We start from the raw sequence: 18563 nt of genomic DNA on the forward strand, positions 1-18563 counted from the left end.
TTCTTTTGTCCTTTGTGTCTTGTCTGCAAAAGTAGTGGTGCTTTCCCCCCACCTATATAAAATGACAGGAAATAATTTTCCTTACTTGAAAACCTTTTTTTAAATTATGGGCCTGTTTTGCATAGAGGTACAAAAGACGGACCTGCCAGCGTTTTCACAAGTATCAAGAGAAGGACAGTCAACCCACTAACTGCTGCATATTCCAGCTCTCAAAGCATTTGCCTAAATCAGCTCCATCATGTGTAAGCTTGCCAAACTGAAGTTTCCATAGCCCTTCTTTATAAATAGCCATTTTGTTAGAACTTCTCCACTGAAAAGGAATGTATTCACTTTCCCAGAAAGACACTAGCCCTGTGCTCAAGGGATTTTTGTGGGCTGCTGGAAACCCAGGCTAAATTCTTTCATGAAGTGAATAAACATTTACACAAATCTAAACTGCTCCAAAAAAGACATTATTGTGCAAGTGTCCCCAGTTAGTCAACAGCCCAACTCCTGGGACATTTCCCTGAGGCGTTGGGGGCTTACAGAGCAGGCTTCAATATGAGCCTTTAACTAAAATACAGAGCTTAATTTCTTTCAATTTTTGAAACATTTATGAGGATTTGCTTCCATAATAAGTAGGTGTGAGAGTGTAGCTTACGTATAGATCTGCAGAGAAGGCAAATTCTGATGGAACTTTGCAACACAGAATAAAGTTCTGTTTGACAGTGTTTTCTCTCCCTTTGCTATTCACAAGCAGTGGCAGCTTGAAGCAAAGCGTAAGCCAAAATGCCACAGAAGAATAGTTACGATTAGTTGTCTGTGACTGTCATTGCAGGGGCATGTGCAACACCAAAGCCTGATTCAAGGGAGATGGGGTTCTTATTTCTTACTGGCATAAAACATGGTTTCAAACTGGTCCTCTATGACGGAGAACAAAGAGGCAGCTTTATAAAAGCGAATCCAAGATAGTCTGTTTTGTCTTGTTATTCTCTGCTGCAGAAGGGTCATGGCTGGGATCTCTTAGTGAGAATGAAGGTAGCCTGCTTGTGCAGTGGAGCATTTAAATGTTCGGAGAGTTAGTCAAACTGTTATTTCAAGCCCTTGTGCCTTTGATATTTGTGCTTCTTTATTTTTTTCTTTTTCTTTTTTTTTTTTTGGCAACTCAAAGTGTTACTCAAATGTGAATTTTCATGGAGCCTCACCCAGGACCAGATTTTGATGTCTCTGCCACCAAAGACACTGGAAGGAGCTCATTATACCATAAGACATTTGCAGGATCACCTTTCGTTATCATCTTTGACAGTCTTCCCTGCTCTGATTTGTAGGGAGTTGGATTCAACTCTAGCTCCACAGCATTAGTATGTAGGGACCAGTACTCTTGCAGAACATTATATAAAATATGTTCATGTGACGTTTGTCATAGATGTGAAGAAAATGTTGATTTTCCTGAGTCCTAATAAAACTTCCTTATATATCTTTATCTGTTACATTGCATCATGGTGTGTTTTTTTGCTTACACTGTTTTGAATATACAGACTTACTAGTTTATGGAATATCTGTTTTCTTGACTGTAACTCTGTCTATGCAAGCACAATGCCACAGTTTTTGGAAGGAAATAAAAACATTTATTCGTCAGAATATGATGTGAATTATAACCTAGAAACTGTTTCCCAGCATATCAAATGACACATATTTATCTCTGTTTAAAAATAAAATAAAAAAGAAAAGTCATTTGAATTGTACAAAAGCAGTGTGTGAGTGCAATAAATAGTTTTTGGCAATGATAGTATTTTCTAGATACAATACAGCTATTACTTTTTAAGTATGTTATAACATGTCCTATTTAAACTTTATTAAAACTAAATCTGTGCCTGGATATAGAATTTCCATAAAACATCTGTTTAATTGATTCTGGCCAAGGTTCAAATTTCTCCCATTGATTTCCAACATCCCATTCTTTTATTTCCATTCTTGTTCTGCCTGCTGCCATCTTACTTCCCCTTAGCTTCCCTTTCTTTCCTCTCCACTTTTCTCCCTCCCAAATTTGATGCAAACTCCTTGCCTTTAACATCATCTTGAGGGTTTTATGCCTTATCAGCACCTACTCTCCTTTCGTGGGTGACCCTTTGCTGAACTCAAAACTCCATACTGCAATCCAGAACTGCTAATCATTTGCATCCCTAGTTTTTGTCAGACAAATAAAGAACGGCTGATGTGTTGATTGGTACAGCAAAGCAAAGGTTGTAAGAAAATTGGTGATGATCTGCAAATTTCTGTTGAATTAAGTTACTCATCTCTTCACGCTATATTGGTACTGTACATGCTCTGTTCCGATGTGCTATATTGTAGTCACTGCAGTTAACCTTCACAGGGGCAACGGGGCAAAAAAGCAACATCTGATTTCACATTTCCATAAGACAATGTGATGTAAGCTGACCTCAACTGCTTAATACTGTAGGGGATGATTCTAATCTAATCTTCAAGTATTCAGGTGGTACTTAGAAAAATCTTTTATCTCTTTTTCTCCCCAGAGTGCAATTGGCTTTTTTTTGGTCTCTCTTTTTTTTTGTTTGTTTGTTTTTTCTTTCTTTTTTAATTGCCTGCAGATGAAAATCCTGAGATTAGTCATTGATGGACACAGTGCCTGTGTGCTCTGAGGTGGCATAAAATTCTATTCCAGTAAGGTTCCAACTTAACAGTTAACTAAACATTATCCCTCTCTTCCCCTGTGTCTGTGGGGACAGCAGACTGCCAAGAACCATCTGGTTTTTCTTTGCTTTTCAATACAAAGCATGGGTTGCCTGCTAGGATAACTTCAATTTTTCATCAGCTGCTTTTTCCAGAAAGTCTTAGTCCCAGATAGAGCCTCAGGCTCTTGGGTTTTTTTGCACAAACAACTCCATCTCCTGAGGGCTGAACTAGTTTAGTTTCATTAAAGTATAGTAGAATTTTTATGACAAGTAATGGATTGAGGTTTAGAGACAATCAGGCCACATGATGTAATAGTTTTTTTCTGGCTTTACATCCTGAAAAAGAATAGTATGAAAGATATTCATGTTTGCTTGTTTGGTTTACTTTTCTGTAGGAACGTCAGATACCTTATTTCCCACTCTGAATGAAATGTTTCCCCCATTGGTGGGAAACGTTCCTTAGTCAAATAACTTGAAGTATTTTTGATTTAGGAATACATATAGGAAAAATGATGACATGGTGTATAATTTAACAAGTATCTTTCAAGCCAGCAGAAACTGAATAGTGCTTTATGTCCAGGAGCTGGTTCTTTAAAACTCACTTCTGTCTGCTGTGGCTGTGCTCATTATCCATATTTAAATCCTGTGCTTTTGGTTCCACTCTACTTTTTCAATGTTCAACAAGAAACGATTCCACTTGCTCTTTTGCCTACCTGTGAAAGACTATAAACCTGACAGTTTTAAACATATCTGTGGGGTTTTTGTGAATCAAAAATTCTGGGACTGTAATAGTTTCTGATGGGTTATGTAAGCATTTCCATCTTTATGCATGGGAAAGGAAAATGAAAAATGTGGGTTTATTTCAGCAAGTATGCATTATTATTTTTTTTTAATGTATGTATATACAGGCAGTCCTACGTGCACAAAACATGCGAGGTTAATCCGGGGGGAATCTTGGCCCAGTCCATGCAAGACGGGCATAGATTCACAGAGGTATTACAGTGTCCATTGCAGTGTGCCGCCTGTCCAGCAGCCAAGTGGATCTACATAACCACAGGCATCCTGTCACACTTTTCTCTATGTACCTCTCTCCCTCCTTCCCTTCTCTCTCTGTGGAGCTGGTTTTGGTCCGGGCAGATATTACTCCTTTGGCTCCTATTCTGCCATCTTCTCATAACTCGGTCACTTCCCAAGTCGATCTGCCTGTTACTCAGTAAAACAGCAGAGGTATGACAGCTAGCAGGATAGTGAAGTGATGCTCTGAAAACATGCAATAACTGTTGGCATTATGTTCCACTTACTCTTGCTCTATGCAGTCAAAAATGTGTAAAAACTGTTTCCAGTGAATTATTAATAAAACCTGGTGAAGTTAATCTTTCCCAGTGCTAAACAGAAGAGGCACGACTGCATAGCACTGTCATCGTAGAGTTTACTAGCAAAGTGTGTCCATTTCATATTAGTTGTATATTTGTCTCAGTTGTATGCTTGTTTCATTTAAAGACATCAGAAGTTAATCATTATTTCTTTACCAAGCATGCTTTTGAAAAATGGTGCTTTTAAAATTGCTAATATATTCGTCATAAAAATGAAAAAATCTTTGAAAATCTGTTTGCAATACAGTGTTCTTCTGATTAATAACCCCTGGAAATCTGTGCTCATTATACCATAAACATGACCTTTATAAAAACATCAGAAAAATCCAACGGTAGAATGTGCCAGGTCAAAGACTTTTTAAATGTCAAAAAGTGTAAAGCTTTAAAATTACATTAATTTTTATAATACTTAGCTGATGCTTGTATTTTTGCTTTATTTATTTATTGGGGGGTGGGAGGCGTTGAATCTTTGTGGTTTTTTGAATCTATTGGGAGATGGTGACCCCAGGGGAGCACATTTTGTGATAAGTCCTAATGCCCTTCAGCCGCTTCTTCCCTGATATTCAATGCTTAAATGAATTTAATTTGTAACATTTTTGCTGGGCCTGTAGCTGGTTAGATCTGTTAAGGTCTAGTAGCCCTCCAGTAGAGGCTAGCGACGACCTACTCTCACCCATGAGTTAGGAGACATCCATGATGCACCGGACAATAATGGTGCGGTCTGTCTGGCACTGTCACGGAGTTTCCTTGTCTGCTGAAAGCTGTAGAGAAACACTGTACGTGCCATTTCGGGAAAGTGCACATTTGTAACCCTGTGCCCTTCCTCTAACTTCATGGTTGTAGTGCTCCTCTGAAAATACCCATGCTTCCCACACACCTCAAATGCACCTTAGTCTGAGTCTGTACATCTTTTTAGTGCAGGCTGGAGATCATACTGTGGGTAGCTGCTGTATGTGGGAATAGCTACAGCCAAGATGAAGACCTTTACGGTCATGAGAAGAAAGGGGAAAGCTGTTTTTCCCTTGATACCCAGACAAACTTTTCTGGGCTGGCATTACTGCTCGGTGGTAGGAATGTCTATATGTATTTCTAGCTCACTTAGGCAAGGCAGGATCTTTGCTTCCTTGGATTCACTTTCTTAAGTTTTATAAAACATGAGCAGTAGGAGAAGGAGCTGCAGAGTAGAGCTGGGAATACATAGTTTGCCAAGTGTAGAGAGTTATTGGTGCAGACTTACCAGTTCACTCTTCTCCCCTCTGGCATTCATGGCTGGGAGGGAAGAACAAGTTTGGACATTGTCTTCGCTATCGTGAGATGACTGACGTCTGAGTGAAAGTGCGTTCAGGTCACTACTAGACTAAAACCAGGGAAGGATATTGCAGTGCTCAGAGCACTAAATTTAGGGACCTAGGGCTCAGTGCTTTGCCCTGCCACAGATTACCGCGTGACTTGTGAGCAGGTGACTTACACTGTCTGTCCTAGGTTCCTAGCTGAAAAATGGGGATAAATGGAGACAATCTTGCTGGGTAGAAATGTCCAGAGAATTAATATCAGAATTGGTAACTGAGAAAAATAAGGCTGCTGAGTATTTCATATTTGGTTTTGTTTTTTAAAGCAAATGGAAGTGAAAAGCTCCTCCATTCTCAATGAGGAGAGCTGAGATTCATGGGCGTTTTATTTGCTTGTCTTCTCCAAAGACACGATGCTGCAGTCTTGGGCTTTCTGATTCCCTGATAGCTGGCATCGCTGGTGCTTGGTATAGGCAGCTGGCAATAAGCAACATGGCCAAATTGGACAATTTCTTATTGTTTCCTTCTACTAGAAACAGCCAGAACTTTACAGAAAGGGGAACAATCATTTTGGATCATTTAATTTTCAGTGATCCAACAGCTTCCAATAGGGAAAAAAATCATCCAAATTTGTCTGACCAACTGGAATAAAACTTCAAAGGATTCCAAAGAGCTCAATTAGGTGGGTCATGTTGCTGAAATGAAAAGCTTAGTTGCTGCTCTTGTCCAATTTATAATCCATAGAAGTAGCCTGTAGTGAGGTACTGGAATTCATTGCTAGACAGTGTTAAGTAATGAAGTTGAGATTGTGGTTTTTCAGTAGGTTTTATTTAACAAAAAAAAGAAATAAAAAAAAATTAATGTCTCCTGTGAGCCATAGCATTTCCTAGATATTTGGGGGAAAGGATGATACTTTCTGTGGTTTATGGAGGCTGTAACATTAAAGTCCTCGTGGCCTGAGGTGGGTAAGGTCTGCAGAGTGCTGTGCACTTTGACCCTGTTCAGACAGATGGGACTTAATTGTCTGTTACCTGGACCCACGTGTCTGCTAATGCAGAAGGATAATGGCAGAGGAACAGAAGGGAAGAAGGTAGCAAGAAGGGAGGAGGAACCTGAGCTTGTTTACTAAAAGTAAGGATAATAGTGAAAGCAGATAATAGATACCAGAGTATTCGTGCAAAGTTGTCGCTCTATTTTTCTAGTCCAGCACTGTAATAGGAGTTTCTCCGGATTCTCACAATGAAAAGAGAAATCTACTCCTTTAGGTGTATAGAAAGGTACATTTTTCAAGCAAAATTTTTGTATCATTATATATGATTGTATGTTTTTCAAAATGCTAATAAGTGTGAAAGAAAAGACACTTAAAAACCCCAGTATGATGCATAACTGCAGGCTTCTACAACTAATAATAATACTAATAAAAAAAAATTATTTTTCTAAAACAGCTCACTTTGCAGGAATCACAGAATAAATATTGTCTCTAGACAAAATAATACTTTGAATAGCAGCAGATGACTAGAGCTGATTCAAACTTTCCAGGTGAATAGTGTATGTGCTGAAAAATCCACCCTCTAAATAAATAGTGGGTACTGATTCATGCCAAACTGGAAGAGTTTTACTTTTTTTGTTTTGTAAAAAAGGAGGGGAGGGGAGGGGGGAAGGGAGGAAAAAAGGGAAAGGGATTAGAAAATACTTGAAAATATTTTTGTAATTAGTAGTTTTAAGTTGTGTTTGCTAATATTTAAATAATAAAACCAGTAAAGTACCCAAGTACAAACTATAGGATTTCATTTTGGGTGAAAGAAGTGTTTCAGTTGACACAACGATACCCCCCCGACCAATTGTCTTTATTTTTTGGTTTGGCCAGTGAACTGAAAAATCAATTGCTCTCAGATCTCCACAGCTGAGACGGCGTTGCATTCATCCTCTTCAAAGTGACTATCCACTGTTAACATTACTAACAGCAAAACCTATGAAAGGAATGCTTGTATTGCCACACAGTGTACTTGATCCTCCAGTTGCCTCAGGAGAGTCAGCGGGATTTGGGCTGGTGTGGTTGGAACCCCATTTTGAGGGTTGTTTTCTAGTGGATGTCAAATATTTAACACAGTTGGGGGTTTTATTTTTCATGCTGAAACTAAGAGGGATTATATGAAACAATATTGTATTTAAATGTGGGTATCTTCATTTTTAGAATATTTTTTAAATTATTATATAATGAAAGCGCTCTCCAAAAAAAAGTCTGTGATGCAGGAGTCAAAACCTGCATCCTCATTTTCCCTTCTTAAAAAAGGAGGAAAAAAAACAAGACACAAACTACACACACACAAAACAACAACAAAAACTTAAAAGGAACAGAGTTCTAACACAAATGGTCCAAAGATAGATTTTCTGAGCAATACAGTCTCAACAGGCATCATGTTATTTGTTCACACATATGTCCTTTCAGTCCATATGGAAGAATATGTAGCCTATTAAAATTAAATACTTAAAAGTGTATCTGTTTATGCACATAGAAGGTACAGGTTGAGTGTTAAATAATTTTCCATATGCTGAGTTCATATTTTAGTCACTTGAGGAGTGTAATAACTATTAGTAAGTAGTTTGTTGATTAGGGGAAGTTTATTTTGCCATGTCAGATTAGGTCACTGGTACTAACTATGGAACTGAACTTACTTTTTGTAAAAACTGCTGGTTTTAAACATATCTGTTGCAAAAATAAAGACTATCATACAGTGATGAAAGGGAGTACCCTAGTGAGTAGAGGTCATGACAAATTACATTAAGCTAATTCCTAAAAGCGACATCTACAATTCACGTCACATTGTTATCTCCTAGAGAAGGTTATTCTTTTGTCTTTAGATTTCTTTAATTCCCATTTTATCTGATTGTCTGAAGACCTAAATGTGATAGCTAATATTTTAGGTAAAGCAAGTTCATTATTTGTCATGGCTAGACTATTGTTTTTAATTGCTTATGTCTTTATTGTCTTTTTGAAGAAGATCCTTTCAGATACACTTTTCTTTGGCCCACTGGCAAATTAAATTCATAATGAACTAAAGTTCTAGCTGACAATGAGTTATCCAAATGGAAGTTCTTAGCGTTTATAAGACAGAACATGAGCTCCCCACATACCCCTTCACTTTTCTACTTTAAAATAGCCAGTTAGTTTTCCTGAAAATTTTCTAGTAAAAAATAATCCTCTTTTGGCTCTAGGATATATTGTAATGCTTACTGGCTGTGAACTGTCAGGTGTTAGGATCCTATATAAAAAATATTAATGATACTTTTTGAAGTTAAGTTCTAGGTAACTTAGAAATGTAACTTTTAAGTTGGAAACCAGTGGTACATTCCCATCTACTCCACTGAGTCATACCAGCTGAAAGGTTCTCTCAGCTTCTGCCAAGGCAGAATATGTGTATTGTGTTAACCTCAAATAAGCTGTCATGGAAATACCGGGAGAGGCGCGAGATGGGGTAGAAAATTTGGGAATATCCATATCTTGGAGAAACCAAGTTATAATACTGAAAACAAACTCAGATTGCAGGATGGAAGGGAAATTGAACATTAGTTTAGGCTGTCTGATGTATTGAAAATGGCTGTAAACGTGGCCAAGAAGGAAAGAATTGCAGAGTAATGAAGGAATGAAAATAGAATTCTGCAGAGATTTGCTTTTTCACTCAAGTGTTTATGGTGGTAATAGTTAGAGATGGAAGAACTGCAGAAGATTTAGATTAATGGGGTATTAGTTTAGAGTTCCTGCCCAGTTTACATACCTCCATGTTCCAAATGCCCTGCAAAAAAATATTTACACTGTTTGTGTCTGCAAAATTTGGGCTTGATATTTCCATAGGAGAGGCTATTAGATAATAGATCTGGTGATTCTTTTTCTGGAAACTAAACCTGCAGTTGAATTTAAAGGATTGGAAATGAGAGCGTGCATGAAGAAAGGCTATGCAGGAGAAGATGCAGCATCTCTTTCGCTATAGCCAAGTCACAAAATGCAGCATTATGTAGTTGCCAAATTGCTGAGCTGTTTGTTAGGGGACCTGAGGGACAGGGATCTTAAGGAAACTTGTTAGTTATTATCCTGTGTGAAAAAAAAAAACCACCACCCTCTTCTATGATGCCTGTTTACTCTAAGACTGTTTGCTTTTGTTTCCTTTGTGTATTTTCAGTCTTTGTGCCTCTCTTAAATCAAACTTTAGGGGTGGTACTTACAGCTATTTATACTCTTTATTAGCACTGACCTGAGGGATATTTCAGGTGAAAGGAGCACAAAAATTTGCATGCAAGACTTTCTTATCAGAAGATGCTGTTACATTGAAAACACAAATTTTCCCCAGAAGGTGTTAATTTTTTGTAAAGAATTGATAAAAGTGTCTGTAGTATAAGGTCACAACTTTAGCATTTTTAAAGAAATCTGGTTTCTTCTTTTCTGAATGGCTTCTCATTTTAAATTGTTTTCAATTCTGTAGTGAAACATGGTCTCTGAAGTCAAAACCGGGCGGGGGGGAGGAACAACACATAGTATTTATTCGCATTTCAACTCAAAATGAATAAAATGTGACAATTCCTTATGGAATGGACAGTTTAAGACTGAACCTGCAGGAACCATCTTTTCATCTGAATGTTTTTGTTGTCTTCCCTTGGTTCATGGTACAGGCAAGAAAAGTGTTGTAGTGAAAGTTCATATCACCCGTGGTTTCTGAAGGAGAACCGCTTGAGTAAGCTGTGCCACAAAGAGCATGAACCTTACATCGTGTGTGTGGCTTTGTACCACATAGGCTGGCTGTGCTCAGAGTGTGATGCTGTATTGCAAAACAGATTACCTAGTGATAGGGCAAGATGTCTGCCCCCAGCTGGAGATGCAAAAGTGCATTCATGTGTAAAAGTCCATGGTTTGATTGACACTGGGGGAGTTCTCACAAACTGTCTCAGTGAGATATAGGAAGGGGCAAAGGTTTGTAGCAAGCTTTTCTTCAAACTCGTTTGCTCATGCTTACCTTGGATGTATTGCCAGTGCCTCTGGCCAAGAGATTATCTTGCTTGTATTTTAAATTGCCTGAAAATTGAAGAAACGAATGATTACTTCAATCTTGGTTAAAATGCTGAGCTAATTAAGCTTCTAAGTTGTATTATTCCTGTTCTTCCTACAAAGAAAATTAACGTTAAAACGTTGACATGAATTTCTCGAACATCTGGAACATTCATCTCCCATTTGTCATCTGAATGGGCTGCAAAGACTCTTCTTTTGAAAGACATTATACTATCACTAACTTGTAACACTGGAATTAGTAAATATGTTATTATCCTCCTACGTTAAGAAATTTTAGCACACTACTCATAAAATGTAACTTTAGACCTCTACTTCCCTACATTTTGGGAGGACTGTTACATCTCCCAAACATCTGGAAGTCAGGCCGTGCCTGCAGCTAATTTTTAGCAAGGATGTGTATGAGAACTTCAAGTGATAATGTAAAGCATCAAGCACAGACTGTGGACAAAGCCTGTCAGTGGTGTGGGATGTTATTCTCGTTGTATTGGTCAAAGTGGAACTCTAGACTTTGCTGGTAGAAAGTCTGTAAAAAGGCTGACATTGAGCCTTCTTTGGGTACTGATCAGCATTTGCACTTGCACAGGGAGAGCTATGGAGGTCTTTCTGTAGAAGCTCATCATGCAGAACACCAAAACAGACATAAGCAATCTTTATGGTTCCTCACCTTGATCCAGCATTTAGTAACACGGGATAACTAAAAGGGACCTGTGTCTTGCTACAGTAGTTTTCGAAGTGTGCTGTTGTCACACATAGCACCACTTACTTACAAAGTAAATTCTGCTTTATGAGTTTTAGTGCACATCTCTTTACCTTCAGTTTGGCTTTCTCAGTTCTCGTGTTCTCCTTTTGTCACCATTTCTGCCTTCATATTGCTTCCTTTACAGTAAGACTATCTGTATGTGCTTCCGAAGAACTCTTCCCAGTGGGCTTCTACCCCTCTCCATCCCTTGGCTAATGGATTAGCTAACATTGACATTCCCAAATGTTGTCCAAAGGGTTTTCAGTTAAGCTGAGTCACAAAATGGTTGCCATTGCTTCAGGTTTTCCACTGCTGATTCTAGACGAAAAATTTACGTGTTAAATGGAAAGAGAAGCTGATTTTTGCCATAAATTTTCTATATGTTTATTTCAAGCAAAATCTCAAACTTCATGAATACCTATCACATGCTCCATCATAAAGGGGTATGCCTGATACTATTGCAAAAACGGAGAGCAGCTGCACTCCTGAACATACCAATTTTCTGTGTCACTGTAGCCAGGATTGTGGTAGATTTTAAACTCTGTTCCAGAGGCTCCGAGTCCCCGCCAAGGTCCTGCAGAGCTGGATGAATTTTTCCATTTAAAGCATGTTCTTGTCCCCAGATGACTGCACAGCACTGGCTGTCAGCGGCAGGTGCATGAGTGCCTAGTCATGCCACAGGGAAGGATCACAGAATAGGAAGATTTCATCCTTCGTGGCATGGTATCCTACAAGAGTATGGGATGGCAACGCTGTTGCTCTATGCGATCCGAACCTGCGAGGCTTTCCTCCGTAGCACTGGGATAATATGCTCGATGAGCTGGGTCCCCAGGCGTAGGTGGTATTTCTCAGTCCAGTTTCCTTTGGCATCTGTGAGCTTTAGGATGTTTAATCAGCTTCAGAGCCTTTGCTATTGCCAGGCAAACGCTCTCCTTGGCATTTCTGTGTGATTCTTTACAATCTTGGGTGCAACCTGGAGACTTCTTACTAAGGTTTTTATTAGTAGGAGTAACTTCTTCCCTTCATGATCTCTGAAATCCTTATGTGAGAAAAAATAAGTGTTTCCAGCATCTAAAAGAACTATCTTCATGGGGCTTTCCTGTTCAGGGGCGGTAAGACTGGCATGTTCAACGCTACCCTATTGTCGTTCTGACCTGCTAAATTTATTTTTACACTCTTTTAATAATAATTCCATGGGAATGTAGCGATTGTAGCAATTGCCAAACCAATGGCAGTCACTAAATACTTGATGATTCTATGCTGATGAGCTATGAAAAGCAGAGCTGCTTGTCCTCTGCTTTTCAGTCGCCCGTATCCTTAGCTGAGGCACTTGAAGAGTGATTTGGTACACCCATACACTCAAGTAAATGTAGAAATTACTCAAAAAATGGCAGTTACTCTAGGGCAAAAACTAGTGTGAAATTGGAGTGAATCCTAATCCAATACCTTTAGTTTACTAGTGGGTAATATTTTCCTTTCAATGAAAGTTGGCAGAAAATACTGTCTTTGAAAATCTGGCTCCAGCTGATTTTATACCTAGAAGCAGAACGGTGGAAGATCTGCTACAACTGGTTAATTAAATCCTGTGCTGTTAGCCTTCAATTAGATGCAATCAATGGCAAACCTTGTTAGCAGACTTGCTGGCCAAATATGGAAAGATTCTGTATATCATTCTGACTACTGTATATTTGAGCTCTTAAAGAACGTATGCAGCTTGTCTTAATGTAGTGTCTGTATGTATGAGAAGGAAAAAAAGAAACCGATTTCGGATCTCTCCCTCTGTTTGTCTGCCTGTGTCTCTGTTCAATGAGTGGGGCAAAACTCCCCTTATGTTTTTTTTAAATGTTTCTTGGACTCTTACCAGCAGGTTTTTACAGTCTGTTGCCTGCCTCTCAGATTAGAAGAACAGTGGCATATTTTAACAGTTTCCTAGGATCCAAATAGTCTTTAATTAACAGGGAATTGATGTTTTGGAGTGCAACCAAAACACAGGAGACATTGGAAGCAAAGAACAGGCTTGGATCCTTCCAGCTTTTAGCTGGCTGTGGCAAGGGACAAACAAATAAGTAAAATGGGGTCCGCTGCAAACAGGTAGCGACTTATTGGTATGCAAGAGGATTTCTTAATTTGCATTATGTTCCCACAGAGCTGGTGGTTGGGAGCGTTAGCCGGGAGGAGCTTTCTGCTGCACAGAGTCTGAGTCAGCTCCACCCCTTGCAAAAGCAAAAAGTCTTCATTGGTACCTTCCCGTAAACAGAATTTCAGTGGCTGCTGAAACTGTTCTTAATGTAGATTTGTGTTGATCAACTGTTGAGGCAGCAAGGTATGTTGTGTTTGCAAGGTTTAGGTTGGCTCTGAAGCTGTAAGCTCCATGGCCAAACGTTTAATTGAAAAATCAAATCTGCAAATGATACAACTTGTTCTTTTTCTTCTGGAGCAGTTTGCCTTTGGAGGGTTGAGCAACAGGGTTGGGATGAAACACTGAAATTATAGCAGAATGGGACTAGCTGAAGTCCTAAAGGGAAGTCAGACATGTGCTGAACTATTGTTCCAGATAATCCAGGGAGAGAAATGGTTTGTTAGCTAATTTTAAGTAATGATAGATTGATACCTGAAGCAAAAACTTGCAAAGAATTATAATCAACAGGCACTGAGTCAGCTGTGCTCTTTTTCAGTGATGCAGTAATTTGTGGATAAATTAAAAAGTATTTGTTTAATCCAATATTGGCTTTTTAGTATTGATTTTTTTGTGTTGGCTTTGTTTTCCTCCCCCCCCCATCCCGTAATCATAGCACTTGCTGAATGCCTTCTGTCTCTTTCCACATGTAGGTGGTACATGCCAGAGCCCTGCTCTTCCAGCCCTAGTGCGTCCTCCTGCTCCACCTTTGCAGCCATCGTTGGATATTAAACCATTTCTTCCGTTTCCTCTGGACACTGCCGCAGCCGTCAATCTCTTCCCCAACTTCAATGCAGTAAGTACACTCCTGACAGTTGCTGTCCACCTCAGTGAGCCACAGTTTCCACGGAACACTCAAGAGGGCACAAAGTAGAATTTTATGTACTCAATTAAACCTGGAATATCCTCTCCCTTACCAAAGGCCAAATAGCTCTTTCAGTCATACTGGTAGGCCATAAATTACAGCCTAGCTGAGTGTTAGTCAGAAGTAATGTAGAAGGGAAAAAATTATATGATCCCAAGTGACATGCAGTAAAGTTGCAGTCCATATTCTGTCCCAGGGTTTGTGTTTCCCACTCTATTTTAAGATGTGCAGAGTTTTGCTAACTTACAGTTCACTGCAACGCTCAGAGAGTGAAACTCTTGAGAGTGATGGTGTTCTACATCCCATCTCCAACAGTTCCTGAGAAATACTTAAAATATACAAATTGGAGGGGCTACAAAAGATAAAACTGTTAGGGTAATTAAAGTAGGAGCGACTAACATTAGTTGGCATATGAGCTATTCATCCAGTGTGGTTTTTTCAGGTTAAGGTATGTTATTTCTCATGCCTTAAGTTAAAACAAGGTTAGATTTCTCTTTAATATTTTTTTTTTTTACTTAGTCATACTATCTATCATCATAGAAATCTCATTCCTTCTTAAGTATTTTCATTATTTTACTGACATATGTCATGAATATTTCCTGTCTCTGGCTGAGATATTTAATGTTCTAAAAATTTAAAAAAAAAAAAAAGTCTAAATTGGGTTTATGTTCATCTTTACTTTATGGAGTTATATAGCTTGGTTTTAGTTTGGCTGTACTCTAGAAAGTTCTTTTCCTTATTTCCATATACCAGCTATGGGGGAAGGGGGAGTGTGTGTGCTTACAGATTTTGAGAGAGACGACATAGAGGGGTGGAATATGCCATGCCAAAACAATTCTAATTAACGTGCAGAAATCTTAATTACAGTAATTAAGAGTTGTAAAAGAACATGCCCATTCTAAAGCAATTTGTAATGATCAATAGCAAATTTCATTTTGCTTTAAAATAATTAAAATGAACGAATTCTCAGAAATATTTGTAGTCTTAAATTCAAGCAGTTCAGAGCTTTAATAGAGGATCAGAGAAACTGTAAGCTGCAAGTCTTAAAATACTCAGAAACAGTATGTTAAAGAATTATTATTACAAAGAAATTTTTTTATTACAAGGAAAATTTTATTAAAAAGAAACTTTTTCTGATTTTAAGGTGTATATAGGTATGCAGCAGAGTTTTAAAAAGTGCTGGTTTTAACCAGGCTACTGATAAATCATGGTGAAATAGATAAACCTTTAGACTTATTTAGTATGCTTTCCAGGGCGGTTACCAGTTTTACTTTGTGATCACTGTTTGTATTTAATGCAATAGGCCAGCTGAATTTTTAGGTACTGTCTATTAGAATGTCTGGGGTTTTTTTTCAGAATTTTCCATAGTTCAGAGTCTTCAGATTGTTTTGCTAATTGTTTAACTCTGCATAATCAAATGCAATTTGAATTATGAATTTTAATAAATGCTGATTTTGTGTTGTTCAATAAATTTGCAGTTTCTTTTGTCTTAAAAAAACCCTGCTTTTATGCTATAATTATTGAGGGGAAGAGGTGTTCATATTAATTTGGAAGTAAGAAAGTAAAAATAGACTCCTATCAAAACCCTGTTATTCCCGAACATCCTCTTCGTAGTACATCGTTTGGTATAAACACTGTGGTTGGACTTTACAGATGCCTCGCCTCTTCAGTTTTTCAGGAAACTGAGCCAAGGCTTCAAGCGTTAGACTTACAGCCCTTTCTAACAGCACCCTGAAGTTCATTCCCTGGCAAAGTGCTGCTTCCTGGGATGTGTGGCTGCCTGCCATGTCCACCTTTGCTGAGTATGGCAGTCCTAAGTGTGAGGATGCTGTCCTCAGTGCTGCTGTCACCTGCCTTGCTGTTCATCATCTTTGCCTTCTCATCATGTGTGCTGACGCGCAGCGTCATCCTCAGTGCTCCCATTTTCAGTCTGAACGGTACATTATTGAACACGGCTATGTTTAGCTCATATGCCAGCGCTGCTTAATCCTCCAAACACGCAGGCTGGCTGAGAAGTTCTGTATGTTTCCAGAAACTCTTCCCAAGCTGATGAATCTTTTGAGGACGCATCAGCTGCTGCTGAGCGTGATCAGCCTCAGCAGAAGGTAACCCACAAGTCATAGTAGACTTTAAACAGGACATCTGATGAGGGCTTCAAGTATGTGAATGTGAGACAGAAACAAGTGTTTAACCAAAAAATGATCTTTGTAAATACGCATGCTTAGGAATGATTGTAGCTGTTGATAATACTTTATATTAATTGATTTCATTGACAATCCTACATGGAGTCTGTGGAGAATCGTTTATGTTCTGTGGCTAAACTGGGGTCAAGCAGGTAGCCAGTTAAAAGGACACTGAACGGGGTGTTCTCTCTTGTGGTGGCAATAAATTAGCTTTACCCTTGATTGATACATCAAGGTCATAGATTGTGTCTTAGGAAATGGATTTCTAAAGACCTCTTGACCTTTGCACAATTCCACAGGAACTAATGAGTTTGGCAGCATGTCCAGGCTACTTCCCAAGAAGTCTAGAGTTCTGGCCATTTACTGGCCACTTTTTCAACAGCCTTTACTTGAGAAGAGCATGATCAAAGAGAAACTTGAGTAAAAATTCAGTCATGTTTCAGAGAACAGAAGTGGTCTCTGGTTATGGCATCCTAACTCAGCTTGAAAGTTTGGTTGTGATAGGCATAGGCATCCGAGCTAACCAGCCTAAGGTTCTTTGCAAAAGGTAGAGGAGAAAAATGAGCAATGTCTCATTTTTTAAGTGGAGAAAAATACACAAAGGTAGGTTGCAATGTAAGCACTCTATACGTCTACTTTGGCATGAGGTGAAGCGAACCCTGAAGGCTCCTGTTCATCTCTGCAGACTTGTAACGAGGGACTGGCACAGCTGCATCTGCATTTAGTTAGATGAATCCCACATTATGGAACAGGTCATAAGCTATTCACAGCTGATACATTAAATTCCACGCAGAAACCAGATTATGGAAGTGCTGACATTGTATTGTAAGTTTACAGAGGAATGCTCCCGTTTATCAAGCAGTTATGCTTTTAATTTTATCTAAAGACAATCTCAAGGGAGTTTGAGGATTCAGGTTAACTGGATAGAAATGTTCAGAGAAGTGTAAGCAAAAGTAACTTACTGATGGAGAGAATCTCAGGCACATACACAAGAACTAACCAAACCAAATACTGATCTTAAGTATCACAAATAATAACAGTAAGGTTTTGTGTTTCATAACATTTTTCTGCTCTGTTTAAGATTATTACAGATGTAAGATTGCTTTCTTTGTTATGGAATATTTTGCTCTAATGCTAGCTCAGTTTTTGCTTCCCACCTCTGAAGAAAACCTTCAGCACTGATTTCTACAGAGGCAAAAGCTTTCCACAGAGCAGAGAATAGAAAAGATAACACAGGGTGTGAAAATCTTTATCAGTAAATGTCTGGACACTGAGGAGAGAAAAAAGAAAAAAGTTAGTAACCTGAGAAATGCTAGGAAGATAACATGTGAACCTTTGAACCATTCAGTTTGAGGAGGAACATTTTCTATTTACACAGGAAAGCTAAAGCACACATACCAATTAACAATCTGTTTAGCTGAACATTTGTAGGTGCTGTGCTCTTAATTGTGAAGTAAATGGATACCCTCAAGTCTTAGTAAAAAGAAATTTTAACACAGCTGTTTAATCTGAGAACAGCCTGCTGGTGTAGACCCTGAAAAATCACAAGTTCGTTGCAAGTTTATCTGATACAGGAAGATGAATCAAGTGTATGGGATTTAAATAGCTAAATTTTATGAATGAAAGAAACTATGTCTATAATCAATGCCTATGTAGCTTTTTAACACATGATTTGAAGATGGGCAGAGGAATAGAAAAATAATTGAATTGTCTAGTCTGAAAAATGTTTGAGATCATGTAGCAAACGTTTGGTATACTTCTGCATATTCATCTGCAGAGTGAGAAGCTTGAAGTCTGTGTGCTTCTAAGAACTATTTCTTAGAGGCACAAAGCTGTAGCAGCTGTGTTGGATACGTGCTGGTCCATGAGTGCATGTGAGTATGTGGTGTTTCTGTTCATAAGTCAATGTTTGGCTGCAAAGAAAATTTCACAAAGCATCAAACTCTAGGAGCTAATTACCTTGTAGGAAAATATTGATATGATTCCCTGGACTAAGAGGAAATGCTTCATTTTGCTTAGCGTCAGTGTCAGCCCTAAGTGACTGTCCCACAGGAAAAAACCCAGATCTTTTTTATAGTCTCCGAAGCACATCATCTTCAAAGCACATATGCATCAGAAACCAGGTTTTCTTATTTCTGAAGCTCCCAGAATTATATATTTCAGCCTCCTGAGAGACAGAATTTAAAGTTTACCAAATCCAGGAAATT

General features: G+C 38.6%; 1 protein-coding gene across 2 annotated transcripts in view; it reads left to right on the forward strand.

Moving 5' to 3' along the window:
* The window catches only part of ZNF385D (zinc finger protein 385D), a 437007-nt gene that overhangs the window by 286307 nt on the left and 132137 nt on the right, over positions 1-18563 (forward strand). For both annotated transcript variants that reach the window (XM_037386780.1, XM_037386781.1), the window contains one exon: positions 13962-14104. In XM_037386780.1, the coding sequence (XP_037242677.1) occupies positions 13962-14104 (143 nt within the window). The remainder of the gene's footprint in view (positions 1-13961; positions 14105-18563) is intronic.

This window comes from Falco rusticolus, chromosome 4 (assembly GCF_015220075.1).
Source record: "Falco rusticolus isolate bFalRus1 chromosome 4, bFalRus1.pri, whole genome shotgun sequence".
NCBI classification, from domain to species: domain Eukaryota; kingdom Metazoa; phylum Chordata; class Aves; order Falconiformes; family Falconidae; genus Falco; species Falco rusticolus.